Source organism: Lethenteron reissneri, chromosome 40 (assembly GCF_015708825.2).
Source record: "Lethenteron reissneri isolate LAM-NWPU_2019-01 chromosome 40, ASM1570882v1, whole genome shotgun sequence".
In the NCBI taxonomy this organism is placed as follows: Eukaryota; Metazoa; Chordata; class Hyperoartia; order Petromyzontiformes; family Petromyzontidae; genus Lethenteron; species Lethenteron reissneri.
Window position 1 is genome coordinate 5,739,188 of NC_083818.1, and position 21,612 is coordinate 5,760,799.

The window sequence follows — 21,612 nt, forward strand, 5'->3', positions numbered from 1 at the left end:
TTAAAAGAAAACTGTCTTTTCGTTTCAAAAAGGGTTGCCATTTCGAGGTGGTGCGTTCAATATCAACTGATCGTGCAAAGCAGTTGCTGCCGTCGAGTTACATAAATGCATAAGAGTTTTCGTTATTCATATTGCATAATTGCATAATTTCGCAACTGCATAAGTTTTTGTCGTTCATATTAGTTAATTGCATAATCTTGCCCATGAATTATTGACGCATGTTTGACCTGCATGATAGAATGTCACGTGCTTGTTAGAATAAAATTGTTATCACAGAAGCATATCGAGTGTTCCTTCCAAGTCCATGCAAAACTGTCTTATTCTTGACAACTGTATCCTGTGATGAGATATGAAAATGGAGACCTAAAATATTATAACACACACTAGGATAATCGGTAAATGAATCTATGATAATCGTGTTATCCTGATTGATAACTCTGGATAAACGAAAGCAAATTATCATAACTGCACACATTAACATAATCGCAAGCCTCCGCATAAATTACTACGATTATCATAATTTATGCATATAATCACACGCATTATCATAATTTATGCATATTAATACACACACTATCATAATTAATGCGATTTGCGCATTTTTCGGAAAATTATTAATTTTTATTATTTTCATCAAAATTTCATAATCACAACACATACAACATAATGGGTGGCGTCGTCCGGGATCTCTCGCAGACAGTGTTTTGCATGGATGATGGAATGAATCACTTCGTGTTAACCAGAATATCAGGATCGAACATTGCATGGTAATTGTGAACGGGCGGAAAACAAAAAAACGCCCTCTAAGGTTAAAACCCAGAATAGCAGGTTAAAACAGAGACAGTGGAATTAAGATAATATCGTATCAAACCAATTGCATCCTGTGATAAATGGTGTTAGAGGTACGCACTCTGAATCGGAAAATAACAGATAGCTCGAGTCGAATTGACTACACTCTGTGAGATAATTGTTTATATGCACTCTGAAAAGAAATGTCAAAGTAACTTCCGCCATACCTAAGATGCTAGGATTAAGAATAATTTTTGAATGGGTTACGGGAAACGGGGAGCTCGTATTTAAACGTACCGACCAATCTGTTACAAAGCAGTACAGTCAGAGAGACATATGGGAAGGGAGCTGTATCGATAACACGAACACACCTCGGGGGAAACTAATTGACTGGATAAAAGGTAACGAAGGCGAACACGATGTAAAAACTGCAGGAAAGGCAGGACAGGACTCATGCCTTCTCACACAGGCATACAGACAGGGATTGTGGAATGAGGGAAAATTTGGAAAGGAAACGGGAGAGAAATCAGTGCTCGCGACACCAGCGAAACTCACAGACGTTGATCCACAGAATAAATATGGAAGTAACATTAAATCACACTCTTGGGTACGTGGACAGAGTCCAGGGACTAATCGCACAAAAATTATGGATATCGAACAAAAAATCATTGACAAAGGGAAACCCTCACAATTCGAGAGAAGGAATGGAGAGATACATATGCAAACAAAAACATGTGAGACTGACAACTTCACAGATAGAGGGAGGAAAAATGTTAAAGTAAAATCGCCAGGACATGGTACACTAAGGGCAGAGGCAAAAACTGAAGGGAAATGGCAACACGAGCGACACGGCACTGGGCGCGCACACAGAAAATGCACACCACTTAAACACAAGCGACACAGCACAGACCAAAGTGACAGATTGCCTGATGATAACTTGTTTGATGATGACGCTGTCGGCAATCAACTTTCGGAATACCTATTCACCAGTAAAACCCTTAAATTGATGGACAAGGCTCTAGTCAGAATTCCCGATTTTGACCCCCACAATAAGACTATGGATATCCACACACATATCGCAACCGTAGAAGAGGAGGCAATGATTAGAGGGCTGAGGAGACGGGATGAAAAAGCGAGTTTGTTGAAACGGACCTTACATAAAGAATCTATTCCATGGGTAAAGTCACTACCACACAAGGTTAGAAATGATTTTAAACAACTGAGCCTGGCAGTGATTCGGAAGTTTGGAGAATATTCGACACTCACTGAGGGGTTTTATGCTGTAAAATCGATGACCCAGGGCATGGACCAAGATCCACGTGACTACCTCGTCCAATTTAAAAGAGCGTATTACGCAGGCGATGTGAATCAATACCACGAAGGAGATAAAATGTTCAAAATTATGTTTTTTGAATCCTTGAGCCCAGAGATTACAGAAAGGGTGAGAATGGTTTTGAATCCAGAAACCGCATCCTTACGCCGCATAGAGAGCAAGGCGTACATGGCATGGTTATACAGAGCTAAGAATCATAATTCGGATCCAGAACACAGGGAGAGGGATGAGGAACCCAGCCTCTCAGAGAGGAATAAAAATCACCGAGCAGTCCCACCATGCAGGACGGAGCAGAAACGCACGCACACATGGCAAAATAACCCAGAGAGAGGTTGGCACGAGAATGAGAGCGGCACAAAGCCGAACATTCAGGAGAATCGCAGGAGGGAGAGGTTCAGAACAGAACCATATCAACACCCCATGCCACGACACACACAAGATCAAAATTACCCACAAAGATGGCGAGGTAACAATCCAGGAAAAATGTGGCACCCAAATGGGAGAAATACTTGGCCAAAAATGTACGAGAATCGCAGGAGGGAGAGGTTCAGAGCAGAACCATATCAACACCCCATCCCACGACACACGCAAGGTTCAAATTACGCACAGAGATGGCAAGATAACCACCTAGCGGGAAGGTGTTACACAGACCGCGGAGGTATGGATGCGAACATTCAGGAGAATCGCAGGATGGGAGGTCAAACACAATCGATCCAATTCCGACCAATTCCTCCACCGGCTATACCAAGAGGGAATAGAGGAATAACACAGAATGCGGTCCAAATACGTGATGAACCATCCACAGTGAGTGCGAGCGAGCGGCCAACACGCGCCCCACCCGCCGAGGTGTTAAACCCTGAGCAGGCTGCAAGTGACAGGGCTGAATTGAAGTGTGATCGGACGGTGGATAGCAGACAGCAGAGACAAAGAGAGAACACAGAGACACGCCCTGAGGAGCGCAGGCGTGAGCCTTTGAATGGAAAATATCCAAGGGAAACCAAAATGTATGTGGATCGGAGTGCTAAAATGGAGACGAATGTTCATGACATATCAGGAATGGTGTTGGAATCTAACACACTCGTAAAAACAAAGAGGGCAACATTACGAGGCACGGAATTAAGTCGACACACTGACTCGGCAAATGTGCATGTAATCGCAGAGAGAGCGAATGCCACGAACCAAGTGTCAAAATGGGTCGTGTGCGCAAATTCTGGTTACGTGCAGCACAATTTTTCACCACACACTCCCACGACGCGAGAGAGTGAGAGAGGAAACTACAAAAACGAACCCGAAAACCGTGATCAAATTATCAAAGTGATAAGTGGTAAACCAGGCAACATGAGGAAGGTAACGCATAAATGCGTTCGAAACCGCTACCTAGCGTTTCCCAGGATTTAACAAAACAAAAATGAATGTTCGTCAGAGTTATGATGTATGAGAACCGATGTAACGCAATATCGATGTTAACGTGTTGTTTATTTTCTTTGCTTATTTCAGATGTAACCAGGTTAAGATGGCAATACGTGCACGCGCGTCGTAAGAAATAACCGCCGAGAGTAAGGGCGGCTGATGGGATTCATGACATAAAAAGGGGGCATTACTTTGTTTGAAAATTCGCCAGTGGCCAAATCGACCCCTGATAATTTTCAAACGGGCGGACTGTTGTGTATGTACCCCCTTTTTATTTTTTTTTTAATATTATTTTTTTTTAAGGCTTATTCTGCCATCATATATAATATTGTTTTTTTAATAGACACGGGGCCACGTGGGAACGAACACGCCCCCACACTTCCACAGAGGCCCCCACACTTCCACAGATGCGCGCATACCTCATTTCAAAGGAAAGAGGACATGACAGGGGGGGCAATAAGGTAATAAAAAAAAAAACTCCCCTAAATTCACACAAGAGGAACAAGGGAGGGGGGGAATTGCAGGCGGGGGGTTGCAGAACCAGGAGACACGGAGGAAGAGATAATTATATTCTGAACAAAGATAAGCCGGGATATCAGATTAAATAATCACAAGAAGTCAAATAATAAGTACGGAATTAAAGTAGAAGAGGAATCAAGGGCGGAGAAGGCTCTCAAAATTAACCAAACACAACACCCATGGGAAGCGAGCAACACGGCCGCCTTTGTCTTTCCGAGAGGATCTCCACACACAGGCACCAAGCTAGGAAATGACACCCATAAAAGGGGCAATGGCTCAAAGGAAATAAACACGTCTTCGAATAAATAAGCGCATGCGCCGGGTGCTCCCACCGTGGAAACAACCGCCTTTGTCTCCCCACAACACGGACAAACACGCACGCGAAACACACGGACGGACACACACACGGACGCAGATGGTTCAGCCCACAGGAAGGTTTTATGACACAGCCTTTGAACAACTCGGGAAGCCGAGTGGAAGTTTCCGATATAAACCGAAGGAAAATCCATACAAAGCATATCATCCGGGCTTTGGCTCCAACGCAGATCGACAGGGGCTCTGGCCCCCATCACATATCGTCCGGGCTTCGGCTCCAACACAAGATATCATCCGGGCTACGAGCCCATCTTCGGCTCCACCACAGATCTTCACGAGCTCCGGCCTACATCTCATCTCGTCTCCGGGCTAAGGCCCCACCAGAGTTCTCCAGGGCGACAACCATCTCTCCTCGTCGCCGCCAACGAAGAAGCTCCTGTCATTCAGAATGACGAGGTTTGCGGAGTAGCGACGCGTAGCTACAAGCCGAGGTCTGCACCACCTGAGAGGAATCGCTACCCTGAGTCGCAGAGCTGCGAGTGAAGCCAACAAAGACGCCAACGTCCACCCTGCCACGAACGAAGCATCGCTCCTCGTCAGAGTGACGACCAGCGAACAACCCGCAGGAAAGGCGGAGATCGCTGAACGAGCGCTGACCGTGCGCCACCTTGCGCCACCGTGCGCCACCTTGCGCCTCCGTGCGCCACCGCGCGCCATCGAGCGACAACGAGCGACACCTTGCGCCACCGAGCGACACCGAGCGACACGAGCGACCGAGCATCTTCAAGGACAGCATCGTGCCAACTCGTCATCTAGCAGTAGAAAGAGAGAGCGCACGAGCAGCACCAAGCCCCCGGAACCATCAAGCGCCAAGCAAGCAAGTTTCTTCAAGGAACATCGTGCCAACGCCGCTCAATCCAGCAGTGGAGAGAGAGAGGGAGAGCAAAGCCGAGCGACACGCCGAGCGAGGGAGCAGCAGGAGCTGTTCGTATCCTCCCACACCACACAAGCTAACGACACAATTAATATTACGAGGGGACAACGCACACACAGCACGCACACGAATAAGACTTTAAAAGAAAACTGTCTTTTCGTTTCAAAAAGGGTTGCCATTTCGAGGTGGTGCGTTCAATATCAACTGATCGTGCAAAGCAGTTGCTGCCGTCGAGTTACATAAATGCATAAGAGTTTTCGTTATTCATATTGCATAATTGCATAATTTCGCAACTGCATAAGTTTTTGTCGTTCATATTAGTTAATTGCATAATCTTGCCCATGAATTATTGACGCATGTTTGACCTGCATGATAGAATGTCACGTGCTTGTTAGAATAAAATTGTTATCACAGAAGCATATCGAGTGTTCCTTCCAAGTCCATGCAAAACTGTCTTATTCTTGACAACTGTATCCTGTGATGAGATATGAAAATGGAGACCTAAAATATTATAACACACACTAGGATAATCGGTAAATGAATCTATGATAATCGTGTTATCCTGATTGATAACTCTGGATAAACGAAAGCAAATTATCATAACTGCACACATTAACATAATCGCAAGCCTCCGCATAAATTACTACGATTATCATAATTTATGCATATAATCACACGCATTATCATAATTTATGCATATTAATACACACACTATCATAATTAATGCGATTTGCGCATTTTTCGGAAAATTATTAATTTTTATTATTTTCATCAAAATTTCATAATCACAACACATACAACAGGAGCCGTGTAAATTTTTTAAAACTTTCTTTTCACCTCGCCTGCTTTTGAGAGAAATCATTAGTGGCACACCGCTTCTTTTCCGGAGTGTTAAGTTGTTGTGTGGAGTGATCGTCTGGGTAAATGTCAGCCACGATACTATACGAGGTTTTTGTTTGCTTTGAGAATTCCAGAAAGACGCTTCTTCGCCCGTGTGCCATGAATCCAGTAACAAAATAAATTCATGTAATCCTATCCTTGCAGTGGTTGATTGCTGGCAGGTGCCGCCAGACAGTGGCTTGTTCAATTCGCAGCATTGGGATTTGACTTGAAACTCCGTCTGCCAAACTGCACTTGTTTGTAGCCAACAAGCTGGTGCTGCCCATCGCCGGTGCCCACTTGGTCTACACGCTGCAGCCGCACGAGCCGCTCGCAAAGGCACAGCATCTGCTGCCCGAAAACTGCCCTCTCCCCGGCTCCGCGATAGTCCCCGGCCTGGCATCGGCTCCGGCTAACTCCGGTAAGTTCGTGCGAAAGGCGCACAATCTGCGTTCGCACGTACATGACACACGCGGGCGGCTTAGTTACGCACTTGTCGTTTGCCACGACGACAATCCGACGTTGTCCGAATGGGCCCGCTTCGTTATGCCTCCTCGCCGTTGTGTTTTACTTTGACGGCGATAATGGCCGCTGCGGCTGCTACTTTTGCTGATGATGTTTAATTCATTCTCTCTTGACTTTCGTGAAGCCCCGTCATGCTTGCACTCTGCGTGTATTTGAAAGAAAGAAAGAAAAAAACATTTAATTCTTCTACAGCTAATTTGTATAGATGAAATAAATCCTTAAGTGCTGACTTGGCAGGGGAAAACAAAATTCAGAAACTAAATGTGAAACGGACCAAGCATCCTTCGTGAAGCGAGCAAATTGCAAAACTTGGTGTGTTATGAAACACCAATCGGAGCAAGCAGTCTGAAACAAGGTAAGCTTCTGATTTTATTTTAAAAAACGATGGCGCTTGCAGATGTGCTTAAATAACCACGGCAAGATATTCCACTACTTAGGAGCTGCCTCGGAAACAACACTTCCCCCCCCCTCCCCCCCCCTTAATGGAATCTCAAAAAAAAATCCATCCCCGTGGTTTCGTTGCAAAGCGCAACAACAAAAGCGTAACGGAACGTGCAAAACTCCGGCCGGTTACTCACGGTGGAACACAGCGGACGGAACAAACTTTGTTTTCTTCCGTTCGTTGATGCTGCTTGGCGCTAAAAATGATGCATCGTGGTAAATAACGTTCGCAGAGGGATAAATCAGACTGCTTATTGCAGCACATGCAAAGGACGATCCACGTTGTTGTGCGACGGGATCATTACAGTCGATCAAGTGGATGTGTCTGAATGCCGCAAAGTGCCGTATAAATTTACCGTTACGGCCCATTAAAGCAGAGCACGTGACCCCCCCAGTGTGTTCTTGCTAATCTTTATAGCCCCGTGCCGCCGTTGGTAAGGCCACCTGTGTTGTTGTTATCTATTTTCCGGCCGTGCAGTTGTTGTCCTTGTTATAACCCCCACCCCCCCACACACAACTCTTCTCCGAAAGAAGATATAACACTTACAAGATCCTTAACATTTGGATTCTTCACAGTTATGAGCCAAGACACGGTGCGACTCATTAATTCCCTGCTCGAACACGTTACCTCCGTTGAATGCATCAAGATTAATCATCCAGGGAGTGCAGTCCTTTTTTTTCTTTTTCGATTGGCGGTCTGCAGTGCTCTTCAGGCACATTGTACCAGTGTTGGTGTCGTTAAACACGTTGTGTCTAGAAACCAAAAAAATCTGTTGCCTTTTTATGAACAATGTCCAGAAAGGCATATTCGTCATCTCTAGTAATATGCTTGAATCGTCCCGCATTGAGATATCGGAAGCTAAGCAGGTTCGAGCCTGGATCGGGTTTGCTGACCATAATGCATGAAGACTCAAGCTGTATTATTTCAGCCGGTAAAGCTCCATTTAAGCCAAGAAACTCTTACAAGGACAACTACGGCCCAAGACCGTCCGCAGTGGTGGCAGTTACCGGAGATGGCAGGGAGGGAATGGGCTGGTTGTCCATGCCAGGTTGTAATACGTGGCTAAGTGGCGGTCGGCAAAGGGCAGTGTTGCAAAATGCACTGTTGTACTATTTTCTGCTTCCACAGCTATGCTCTCCACCTTCACCGACTCGCACTGACCAGCATGGTAAAGCTTTGCCAAATAAACCGCCGTGAACCGCAAGGCCCTCATCCAGCAGTGGATTGGCAGAATGGTTGTATGTGTGCAGAAGTGATACGCTTACATCCTCGGAGGAGCAGAGCGCTCGGTTGTGCATTTACAAGTTCCATAGGCCACATCGAGATCACGATCCTGATCAAAACACAACGGCGAGTGCTGAAGAGCATGCGTGGCACTGTGTTAGTACACTGATATAATAATATTGTTCATTATTGCAGAATAATTTGAAAAAGAGAAACACTTTGTTTCGGCAGCTCTTTTACCATACAATGCCCTAAGCCTAACTGAGCCATATTTATGAATCTTAAAGATTCAATGGGAATGCATAAGTCTCAGACTTTCGGACTCGTTTATTTAGTAATCAATGGCGACATTTACAACTCAAGATAACCAAACTAAGGGGATCTGTAAATAACTCCTAAGAGGCGAGAGAGAGAGAGCCGTGTGGTTTCCTTTGCCTGATCCGAACGCTCGGCCCGAATGCCACAAATTGTCCTGAAACGAGCAGAAGCTTTGTGTGGTGTCACGCTCTCAAGATCAGACCCCCTTAGCAATTTATCCTGATGACATTACGTTTCTTAATAGTAATAATGTAATAAAGGATTAGGGGCTGCAAGGGCAGGCTGAAGGGTGGGGGCTTGGGCACTAGCACTGTCTCTCACCCACTGATGCTGAATAATTGTCCCTGTGATTTTGCTGGTGTCAATGTCACTAAGAGACACTGCTATCTTTTTAAGTATCCGTAGCGCCACCCGTTCTACAAATGGGCGACTCGAGCACAGGCTATAAGGATGCTTTTACCGATTGTCAACCATTGATGTCTGAAGTACACACTGTCATGTAGTTTGCTTATGAAATGAAATAGTTTCATGATGCTTGAGTGACTTTTCATTTTGCTAATCATGATAATTGTGTCCTTTGGAACAAAGAGCTGAATTTTTTTCCCCGTAAAAGCGTGTAAGGAGGTGCATTCCGGGAGTTACACTGAGATAGGAGGGAGGAATAGATGTCGATTAGAGGACATTCGCAAGTCAACGGTGTGACAGTCACCATCGCGAAAAGTGAGTGGGCTTTGCAGGACATGTCGCGAGAAGGGATGATGGCCAGTTGATGGAGACTAATGACAGAGTGGCATCCGAAGTAGGGAACACGTCAGAGACGAATGGCCCGCAGCTGTTAATGCTGCGGTAGCCGATAGTCTAAGCAAAAGCCGGCTTATCCCAGGCAAATGTTTTCTACATCTGCAGATATTCCATCGGATGAGCAGCAGCCAGTCGCTGTAATCTCATTTGCGCCGGGACGTAATGCGAAAGCGTACCGGCCCAGATTTCACGTCCTGTGACCCTCATGCTTTCCCACTATTCTGCATAATCCCCGGAGTATGGTCGCCTACAAAATAAAGTGGGGAACGAGGATGAGGGTGTTGCTCGAAGTAACATTGGTAGCCCCGGGAGATCACGGTTCTCCGATTTAGTACAATTGCGCACGGCCCAATTGTGGTGACTGCACCTCTGTTCAGATACCCTTACCCAACGGACCCCAGCACTGGTTAAGCTGACAGCTTGTTAATTAAAAGGATAAAAATTTACCACACTCGGTCGCTCGCAAGATGGCCCGGAACATGTTATTGCATTCGAGAAAAGAATTAACCATTTGCGTGTACGAAACATGTTGGAAATTATTCCATTGTAGCGCATTAAAGTTAGAGATACACCTCCAGACATCTTGTGGAGTTCTAGCCACATGCTACACATTGCCTGACGGAGAAGTTTTGCTGGGAGATCGCCAAATTTATTTGAGTGTGGGGCACCGCTTACATATCACACCAGTGGGTAGCCATGAAATCGTCTCTAGATTACCGAGTGCTGTGGCTTTAAAATGTTCGGCTTCTAAAATGGCAATAGCATAATGGGACCTAAATGTACTCGAAAGCGCCAGCGCATTACGTGAAAGAGGATTATTTCGTACTTTTGTAGGATTTCATTTTTACAATGGGCATTGAGACTCAAACTTTACGCCCATCCATTCTACCCACAACGGACACTCAAATCCGAATATGTGGATACTGTGAAATGACTAATTATATCTTAGTGTAATTAAGTATTCCTAAACACTGTTAGAGATAATTTCACATCCTTACGGGCATTTCACCCATATGTTTTTGCATTCTAGATTTAAAGCTTTCGTGACTGCAAGGATTCACACTCTTAGTTCTTTCGGTAAAGTCACGTAGGTAAAAAATACAATTTAAAATTTGTTATTTTATTTTTTTATTAATTTTAAATTTCATTTTTTACCTACGTGACTTTACCGAAAGAACTAAGAGTGTGTTTTTGCATGTCAATAATGCAGGTTGCAGGTGCTGGGCGGTGGTACGTGGCCTGTAATAGAACACTGTCTAGGTGAGGGTTGGTGGCTCGCACAAATGTTGCTGCAAGACTCCCTCCTCGTGTGCGTCGATGTGCCATACCCTGGTTTGCTCAGAAGAGGCAGTGTTGCGGGTGTGGACTAATCTCCATCTGTTTCCAGCTCACATGAAGATGAAGTGTTGTCCCATCCCACAGCGTGGCTTTTCTCCGCGCGTGCGAGGGGGCTCTCATTAATTGGCTGAAAACATCTTTGTATATAGAGGGCTGCAGAGCTCGGACTGTTATTGGTGCCGGCTCACCAACTGGCTGCCTTTCCAGTCTTTGGTCCCTCAGCGATTTTGAGGTGCAATTTGCACGAATGACGACGCTATATTGAACAAAATGTCATGATGATACCACCTATTATTTAATTAAATTTCTTTCTACGTGACTTCGAATCTAGTTTGATACCCCTTTAATTCGTCACCTGTAAAGATAGAACATTTAAAATTATAATTATAACACAAGAGGGGTGAGGGCTTACATAGAGGGACTGAGATAGCACAAGAGCCAGATCAAGTGCCAGTACACCCTAATCTGCTCTGCATTCATCACGGAAACGCTACGGAGATAAATGGATACATGCCAACGCACGTAAAAAAACAGCTCCTTCACACATGAAAAGTTGTCTTTGCTGTGTCATGAATATATTAAGATATCTGCGTTGTGTTTTTTTTTCCTTCAGAAATTTGTTTGCTATCTTTGGGCGGCGACACGGCCCAGCGGTCGCGTGTTCGCTGCTTGTTGTGGAGGTTCACGGTTCGGATTCAGTGGCTGCCCTGGCTAATACCGCGGGCGTAACCAAAACATAACTACGCACCGTCTGCTTCACCTTGGACTTTAAAGATCCCGTGGTGTCATTCGCAAGAGTAGGCCGTTTGTGTGCCGGCGTCACGGGTCTAAATTTGCTAATTTAATGAAATTGAATTGATAAGTAGGAAATCATCGCCGCCTACTGTGGAAACTTAACAGGACCCTCCTGAAAAAGAGTCCCGAGACTCGATGAAGCATTTCTGGTTAAGCAATGCATAATATTAATAATGAACTATGTGTCAATCGAAACCCTGCACCACAAAAACAAAGATATTGCCAAATGCTGCTTCTCGAATAAGTGTAGCATGTTAAGTGGCAGAGGATAACGTGAGCCAATTGAACATAGATTAATACAAAAGAGAACATGTGGAATGAACCCATTTCTGAGATCACAACAAAGTTCCCAAGCATCACAATCTTAAATCACTCAGCAATGAACATCCCCCTAATGTCTTGTTCAATTACTTAGAAGGTAAATATAGATCTGACTGTATTTATCCTCAGAAGGTATTCTCACCCCGTGATTACTGATGATGTTTTCACTTATTCTGTGCAATATTCCTGTGCTGGTAAGCGTTTTGTTCTGTGGTTTGACATCTCTGTTTTTCTGTAACATCAGATTGGGGGGGTGGGGGGAGCGGACGGAGGGCGGGCGGGGGGGGTGTTTCCTAAATCAAGTTCAAACACCGCACCAATTTTGTTCAATATTATTTGTGTGCAATCTCCGTTGATTGCACGAAAATGTATTTTTCGAACCGGCTTTCGCCAACCCCCACTCCTGGACATGTTGTTTCAAAAGTCACACGTTCCTTCGTTTAGAAAGAGGAAAATCATACCACACAGACAGACAGAGACGAGCCCACCCGTGCCTTCTGAACGCTCACTTTCAGAAGGTCTGAATAACATTTTTGTTGTTATAATGCGTCCCGCTTGCTTTTGATATTAACTTTGTTTAAAAATGCATTATTAATCGGCCGTGGTTGATGGACTGCTGGATGAGAACTTCCCCGAGCCGCTGCCATCCACCACGATCCCCGTGATGCAAAGATCCACCGAACGCCGGCACAACGAGCCGAAACTCCCGTTCCAAAATTTTCGGCGGACGTCCTCTTCGGATGCCCGTTCTATTCTCTCATTGCCATTCCATCAAGGCGCTCGACCATGGGTCCATCCGTCCCTTTTTACAATATTGTCTGTCCCACCCGAGCATTGCTTAAATCCGTGCGACATCAATATATACATTTGTTATTTGCCCTGCCCGTGCAAAAGAAGAATTGATTATCCTATGACGGCCATGTACACCAGGGCGGTATTGGGGGAAATTTTTGCTGCCAACATTCATTGGCAGGGCATTCACCATGAATAACTTTGCCAACTTGGATGGCAGTGTCACAGAGTTGAAAAATATGTTTGAATGAACGATGATTGGTCTACAGAGCACACAACCTTGGGAATGCATGTGACCTCATTGGAAGTTGCTTTCCCGGTTTCACACAGGAGTGAAGGGGCGATCACATTTTTCCAGATTTCGGCAACCACGTGTTTTATTATACAAAAAAAATATCGCGGCAACTATTGCCAGCGACGATTGTTGGCAGCAATTGCCATAATATTTCCGCCGCGTCTTGCGTGGCCTTTAGAAGTGCTGTAACAGTCGTTGCATTAAATTCCTTCAGGTGATGCCCTGTTGAAGCCAAGACTTTTGAAGTCCAGTCCCTGCTTTCTTGACCACATCACGGTGACTCTGCCTCCGTCGCTGGAGCGATTTGAAGAAACCTTGCTGAGCCTTCTCAATCAAGACCGACTCAACACGGTAAGAATGGGCACTCGCCAGCATACACCCTGTATAAACTAAACTAAGCTACTTTTATTTTACCAGGTAAGGCCCACTGAGCTATATAGCTCTTTTTCAGAAGCAACCTGGCCACAAATGATAGCCCAACGAAGTGGCTAGTCACGTGGAAGTTTATAGCAGCAACATACTCTAAACGCTTGTTTCTAAATGTCGAGGGAAAAACAGGAGGACCAGGAGGACATTCTGCATGACCACAGGGAGAGAACATTGAAACACCAAATATATAGGCGTCAGGGTCAGGATCGAACCCACAGTCTCTTGTATACCAGGCAAGGTAGTTCACATCTCGCCACCATAGCATATCTATAGTTTGAGCAGCAGAGAATAGCACAACAAAATCAATCGTACTGTACTTCTATGCTCCAGCATCTATACTCCCCACCTTCAATCCGCACTGACCAGTGTGGTGAAGTAAGGTTAAATAATGACCCCCCCCCCCACGATCGGCGCAGCATCAGGAAGCCTCAATCCAGCAGTGGATTTGGCAAAAGAGCCGTCGACGTGCACGTCCAATGTCAATAGGCCTCTCTTTCCCCAACACACGTCGTTGCTTTATTCGGGCTCTTACAACAATGTGGATTCTGCTCGCGAATCACGTGCATGTACGTTGAAATTCTTTCGCACCGTACGTAGCCAACCGGGCTATTCGGAGGTGCAGGAATCATTCTTACGCGCGAGCCCTCAGAGCTGGGCCGAACATTGTTTCGTTGAAAACAAAATACTTTTCCTGACCACCATACCATGCGGTGAACCTCAAGCCCCCAGCCCCTCACGATTATAAAATAGACGTATTTACGTGTGTCCATCGACCATACAACGTCACGAGATTATATTATATCCGTCAACAACGACACCCCGCCTTTGTTGAAAAATGCATAACGCGCAGCGTTGCTTCTGGTGACCTTGTGCACACAGTTACAGGACAGGCTGGATGGATGAATAGGACAACGATATCATATAAATGTGTGTGTGCGTGTATATTTCCAACGGTTTTTTTTATTTTTGAAATATATGCGTCAGCTTTGATGGATCACGGGGCCCTCCTTGCGAGACTCGGCCGCACGTGTGCTAAAGGAGTGCGATTTTGAGCCCACACTTCCGTGTGTCGGGGGGGGAACGCGCACACGCACGCACGCACGTACGCGCACGCACGCTCCCCGCTCATTAAATCTAAAGGCCAAAATCGAAAGAACGGCCAGACCAATGACGCCAGCTGTCGCGCAAATCTGGCAAGGGAAGCGAGCAGGAGTCCATTAATATCTCTTCTCCGTGTGCCTTTTTTTCTTTTCTCTCCATGACAAATATATATATTTTAAAAACTTTTTACACATGCTGTTATTTATTTAAGCAATCGCGCGCAGTTTGATCGTGCGGTCGAAATTGTTCAACAGAAAAAAAAACTTTCTTCTTCCAAATACTTCTACACCCCGGTGTGTTTCAACAAGCATGCTAACCTTTTGGAAAATATACAAATCCTTTCATGTATATACATCAATGAAGCTTGATATTTACAGCAAAGACATAATAATTTTTGAATATCTTATTGAAATGGCATCACCGCCTCGATCATAACGTTCTTCGTCTGCTTACAAGATGAAACAACGCTTTAAATAAATATACGGTATCCACTGATTGACGTTTGCGAAATTGTGTATGTTGATTGAAGTTCATCAGGAACCTATTGAAGCAGGAAGCTGAATTCATCCAGCCAACTGTTTATCATAGGCGAGGTACCAGTCCATTGATTCATCCAAGGAAACTGATACTCACAATGCATGCGTTGAATCGTGCGTGTAAGAAGTAATTAACTTAATTGTACGTAAATGTTAACTTTAGGCGAAGTAAACAAACAACAACAGGACAATTACAAGGGGACACACGACCTGTGGATGTTGAGCAGTATGTTTATTGTTTGAAATTACCATGTGTCAGAAATGGGAATCGAGAAAATCATAATAAACAAAATGGGCCGACAAAACAGATACTGAATGGACAAATAAGACGGTTCAAACAAGACACAGAGAACATATTCTCGAATCGAAAGGCGACCCTGAATCCGTGAAAGTCAACGGAATCATAGCGGGAGAGTGATGTGTTCTGTGTGCAGTTTACATGCAGGCAGGATTAGTTGGGCGGTTACACTGACATGCACTGCTTTTACAATCAAATCGGTCACCTGTACATTAACTGGGTTCTCAGAACAGCTCGTTGATGGTCTGAATTCGACCGCAGTAGAAATGTCTTGGGCAAAATGTGTCCGTGGTGATGAGCCAAAAGATTCACTGCTGGGAAGATAGGATCTCAGGAGTGAACGGGGATTAACACATTACACTGTATGTTTATGAGATGGGGAAAAATAAAGGAGAACTCGTGATTTGAACGCAATATGGGTCCTGCAATCAAAGGAGGAAGACCTAAAGCCAGATGGTGGGATACTATAACGGCAGATGTAGGTGGTCATGAATTAACGGTGTGACACCTGTGGTTTCTGGCAGAAAGAAGTAATGCCAGGGTCTTGTGGTATCAACAATTTTGCCCACGATAACATCTTGATTTTGATGTACTTTGTAAAGAAAGTCTAGTTCATAAAGCCTGTCTTCGCCATGCAAAAGTTTTCAGTAAATATGATGATTAACCTGATATGATTTTTGTTTATCTACGATTATACACGAACTAATTTTCTACAAAAATTGTTGATGACTTGATTCAACTTCTTCGGAAACCGTTCAATTTAAAGATTTCGTAATTTTTTTATGAGAAAGAACACAAAAATGTTTTACTTAATACTCTGAGGGGAAGCTCCTATCTTTTACCGTTTTCGAAATATAAAATGCCAATATTTTAGTTCAAACCCACTTTCATTCAAAATATCTCAACAACAATAAAAGATACAACCAATGGTTCTCGCTTGAATTTTATTTTCCGTTTAACGCTCTATCAAATGAAAAAACCCTGCAATCTTATATTTTGAACTGTTTCTGAATGACACGCACAAACATTTTTATAGGGCACTTAAAATCGACATTTGGTGGCCTTAAAATGACAAATCTCAGATTTGTATATTTTTCCCTGTTGTTTGTCCTGAAAGCTACATATGTACCAAATTTAAGCTTTATACCTTTTCGGGAAGTACCCTAGAGGTTTCAGAGACATACATACAGATTTAGGTCTTTATATATAAATATTCAATGCATGCACCCTGGTTATAATATATACGTTTAAAATTACCTAACAATGGCATGCTGTACAAATAGAGAAATGTAAGTTCAACATTCCATTGGTAACATGCTGGGATAAAATCAGGTCATCGGTTATGAGGTCACTCTTTGGGTCATCATTATTTTTTAATAGGTACATTCTTTATTTTTGCTCCGTGACATTGTGGCAGGCGTGGCCACAAATCGCAAATTGCGAAGTCTGGGATCAACTCGGCACATCTTCCCTCGGCGGGGCTCAATTTGGGTTTTGAACGTTTGTCATCTTTCCTATAAACTCGTTTTCACCAACAGGAATGTGGAATTTGCACCAGCGTTTCAGAATTGGCAAAAGGGGGGTGAGCACTGACTGTCTCACTTGTTTGAGTAAGACAGACATTCATATTTGTGTGATTTCCATAATAGAGGCCTTTCGAGTTAGATCGCATGAATATAAACATGTCGTTAAACCCGCCACCACCCGATACAGACAATTTTTAAGGATTGTCACGTGAACAAAATGTGCCAATTGGTTACTAGTTCAGCACACCGGTGTGTTGGAGAGTAAACCCGCAGCATTTACAATTCGAGAACCGTGAAGTTTCGCCAGTAATTACAACAATTAGCATCATCAGGCGACAGCTAGACTTGTGGAGAAATCCTCCTGTTTTGGTCTTAAATAGAGGTCGCGAAAGCCTACGTGTTAAAGTGTATGATTTCATTCAGGGTTCAAAAGTGGCCAGGTGGAGCGGTGGCTTTGCGGGATTACGCACCGTACTATCATGAACCCAGCCACATGAGTTTGATTCCCAGCCATGGCTGTATGTACATATAATATTGAACTTCTTTCGCACCATACGTAGCCAACCGTGTTAATCGGAGGTGCTTTTATGAACCCCGGTGACATTAGTTCGATTTCCACCCACGGCTGACATCGGTCACGAGCAATATACAGTGGTACCTCGGTATACGACCGCTTTGTAATACGTCGAATTTGGTATACGTCGTGTTTTGAAGAGAAAAAAATGTCTTGGGATACGACGTCTTGCTTGGGATACGACGCGCTTGCTAGAACTTGTATGGGTCGGGATGAGTCACCGCGTACCCACGTATGCCCCATTCACGACTCCTCCCCTTCCTCACCACCATCCTCGTAGGCTATCAACTCCTCTCAGCAAGGTAAAGAGAATTTCGATTTAAAGCTTTCGTGACTGCAGGGATTCATCTTTTTGGTTCTTTCGGTAAAGTCACGTAGAACGGCTGCTTGCGTTGTGGCCGAAACGTCGTGAGAATTATTTTATTATGTTTTATTTGTATTATTTTATTATTTCCATTCTACATGACTTTACCGAAAGAACCAAGAAGAAGGTAAAGTGATGTTAAATAATATTTTTATTTCAATTTATTTTAATTTATTTATGCACCTATTTTAATTATGTATGCATTTTAGTAATAAGTAGTGTCTAAATTATTTTATACAACCCAATTAATGTATATTATGCCAAACAAAATAAAATTTCTCATACTCTGGAATGTATTATTTCCTTTCCCTTTATTTCTTATGGGAAAAATTCGTTTGGTAGACGTCATTTTCGGTATAAGTTCTGCCTTCTGGAACGAATTAATGACGTATACCGAGGTGCCACTGTATATTCTGGTTCTGGCTTTACTTCAGCAACCCTCAGTGGCCATTGCGGTGAACTATATTAATGAAATCCCCCCCCCCCCCATTATGGACACGGAGTGGGGAGGCCTTCCTCCGGCAATGGATTGACAATATACGTAAATTGTTACTATTAATTACTTTAAAAGATTTGAAGCTTTCGTGACTGCAAGGATTCATACTTTTAGATCTTTCGGTAAAGTCACGTAGGTAAAAAATTAAATTAATAAAAATAAAACAATAAAAATCACGACGTTTCGGAGGCAACACAGCCAGATTTGCTGCATCAAGTGATGAAATCTGGCTGTGACGGTCCCACCTGATGACGGAGACTTGTGTTGCCTCCGAAACGTCGTGATTTTTATTGTTTTATTATTATTAATTTCATTTTTTACCTACGTGACTTTACCAAAAGAACTAAGAGTATTTGAAAAGATGTCCACGTTTCATACAAAAACATTTTTTAGAAACCACCCGTCAAGTTATAGCCATTTTCTTTCCCATTTACTGTTCTAATATTGCACTTTTTTTATTCCCTAATCGGCGAAAGCTTTTAAAATATAAACATTTTCTATTTGAAATGATATGATTTCTTGCCTTTTTTGAGTATTCATAAATATATTCAATCATTTTTCTCTGATGTGTTATGTCTGTCATGGAAACGGTGTGTTTTTTACTTGATGAAAGCCCACTTAAGAGCTCCTTAGTTCACAGGGTACCGCAGAATAAACTGGAACTGAACCAATTGAGTTTGACACGATGCGTGTTCGTTGCCTGCGCACAGAGTTTGTTGAATGTAAGAGCTCCGTTAATTGTGGCCTTTTTTTTGTCGAGAGTAGAAAGGGACGTGTGAATCGGATAAGGACCATTGATCACTATGGCCTGGGCCGTGCACCTATTGCCCAGACATCACCAATTCATCGTTCAAATTGTACATACAACAAACTGATCGATTGCCATAAACCCGACGCTATCTTTAAAAAAAACGAATTTACATTGCGGTAGTGTTTGGGGTTGTTTTATTGTATGAAAACTTTAACTAGCTTTGATGTGCGCAGAAATGCCAACATACGCTTCTCACAAGTCCATTGTCAACAGCAACTCACTCAAGCAGTGCAAGCACATGATCGTGTTACTTTAAAGTGACTTAATGAAGGATAGTTATTATTTAACTTAATTGTACAGAATGATTTATGTTAATTAAGCCACGTGTACCGGTAAATACAGCCTTGCCATTTAAAATCGTTGATTTAATTTATCTCCAAGCAGTTCAACAGTCAGATTCCTATTATTGTTCACACATTTTAAGCCCGGGGTGACAAAGGTGGAAGTTCAGCTTTGCTATCCTCCATGGGCACCTGTGTAGGTGATCATTGTATAGCCACACTACCCAACAATGACGTAGGGAGCCGTGGTGCAGTGGTTAGCGCATTGTGCTATGCATCTGGCTGTCTGAGTTAGATGCTCAGCCACGGTTAACATCAGTGACGAGTGACATCTCAACGAGTTCTTGGCGACCACCATCCTGAATAAGAGTCGGTGAGGCTTTGCCTGTGTCAACAATTGTAATCATAATAGTGCCTTGGATTGTTCAATTGATTGCATTTTACGCGGGGAAGAAACCTTCAGCCTTAAGCTGATTTCCAAAAATGACCCCGTGAAGGAGCTTGGTGAACACCGGGAAGTTACAGCATAAAAACAATCAAAACGGTGCAGAACACTGAGTGGCAAACACATTCAAGGAGAACACAATTCAAATCACGCGCCGCTCAAGTAACAATGGCAGGTAACACGGAATTATAACGACTGGCATGAGGTTCACCAAATCACACGCGCAAGCGAAGGGATATCTTCCATGATAGCTGTGTCCTTTAAGAATGCTGCTAATACCAAATGTTGTCATTTATGTTAATGTTATTCACGCCTTCCTGTTCCGATGACGTGCGTATGCATCATTAGCTTTTCTTCCGGAGTCAATCCCGAACGGAATCGAATCGATTCCAAATCAGAAGTAGAAAAAAAAAGTAAAAGGCCATATACGTTAAGGGCGTGTGGCACAGTTTGACGCCGGCTATCGTGGAGTGCGGTCGTGTCGCTACAGTTCTCTGCGGTGAGTAAAGTTCAATGTCTTTGAAAACAGCAGCGCTACGCCTCTCTAAATAAAATTACCGCGAACCGCTTGCGCGTTCCGAGATTCAGCGGTGAACGGAACCCCCACCCTGCAACGTAAAGACATCTCGGGACGGGAAGGGGTTCACGTCATGCTTTGCCATCCACGTTCATAACGCTTCGGTGCGTGACTTGACGGCCGGTGCGCGTGGCAGGACGACCGCATGCCGGACGGACACACGGTCACCGTGCAGGAGCGAAGGCTGCACATCGGGGTCCACAACGGCTGGACCTTCGTGCAGGACCCGCAGGTGGCCGTGCTGGTGCCCGAGTGGGACCCGGGCAAGGGCGGCGCGGGCAGTGTCCACAAGCGCTCGGCATCGCTAACCCGCACAGGGTACGTGCGGCCTTCTCGGACACGAAGTTGTGATTGGACACTTTTTTATATGTAAAAAAAAAGTGTAATATTGCGTCGTACAAATCATATGTTTTGTTTATGAGCCACGGGTGGTGCCTGAAGTTCAAGCTCTTGACTCGGAATCCGAAGGTGGCACGAGTTTATGATATTGTTTGGGGGGCTAACTCATCCAATTGTGAATCATGCGGCCGGCACAGCCAAGCCAATCAAGTTGTCTCGTGGGTGGATGTGCCGATTGATTTAGCTTTTTAGCAAACCGGTAATGTTAAAAAGCGAGTAAAAATGTGTTCTATTTTGTACGAAGTTTCGCTCGACATTGCAACCAGCATCATCAGGTGTTTGCAAAAGCTCAGATCTTGAGTTATTGGCACATTTGCCCAGGTAACAACTTGATTTGTTTGGCTTTGTCGGGTGGTGGAGGGTTATCACTGTGATTGACACCACACCTACACACAATCGAACCTAAAAATAAACCAATTATGAATCATAATATTGGTCGTCAAAGCCTACGTGTAAAATCATCCTATCAGCCCCTTTGGAGATGCACAACGCAGTACCATTTTGCGGGAAGTTAATAGTGGTGTCCTCTTTTTGAGAGATTGATCCCTCTCATGGGGAATGTGAAATAGCCACATGTAGCACGGTTGGCTATGTGCGGTGCGAAAGAAGTTCAACATACATACTCATGCGTGGCCACTGTGACATGAATGTTGCAGCTATCAGGGGACAACTTGGACTTAGGGTTTGTGCTGCAGGCGGTAGACATACCTATGGGGTGGAAGAGTGGCTTAATTATGAAATGTGT

At 44.1% G+C, this 21,612-nt stretch overlaps 1 protein-coding gene across 2 annotated transcripts in view; it reads left to right on the forward strand.

Annotated features, from left to right (window-relative positions):
• The window catches only part of NPHP4 (nephrocystin 4), a 277,215-nt gene that overhangs the window by 35,847 nt on the left and 219,756 nt on the right, over positions 1 to 21,612 (forward strand). For both annotated transcript variants that reach the window (XM_061567973.1, XM_061567974.1), the window contains 3 exons: positions 6,445 to 6,600; positions 13,245 to 13,381; positions 20,605 to 20,786. In XM_061567973.1, the coding sequence (XP_061423957.1) occupies positions 6,445 to 6,600; positions 13,245 to 13,381; positions 20,605 to 20,786 (475 nt within the window). The remainder of the gene's footprint in view (positions 1 to 6,444; positions 6,601 to 13,244; positions 13,382 to 20,604; positions 20,787 to 21,612) is intronic.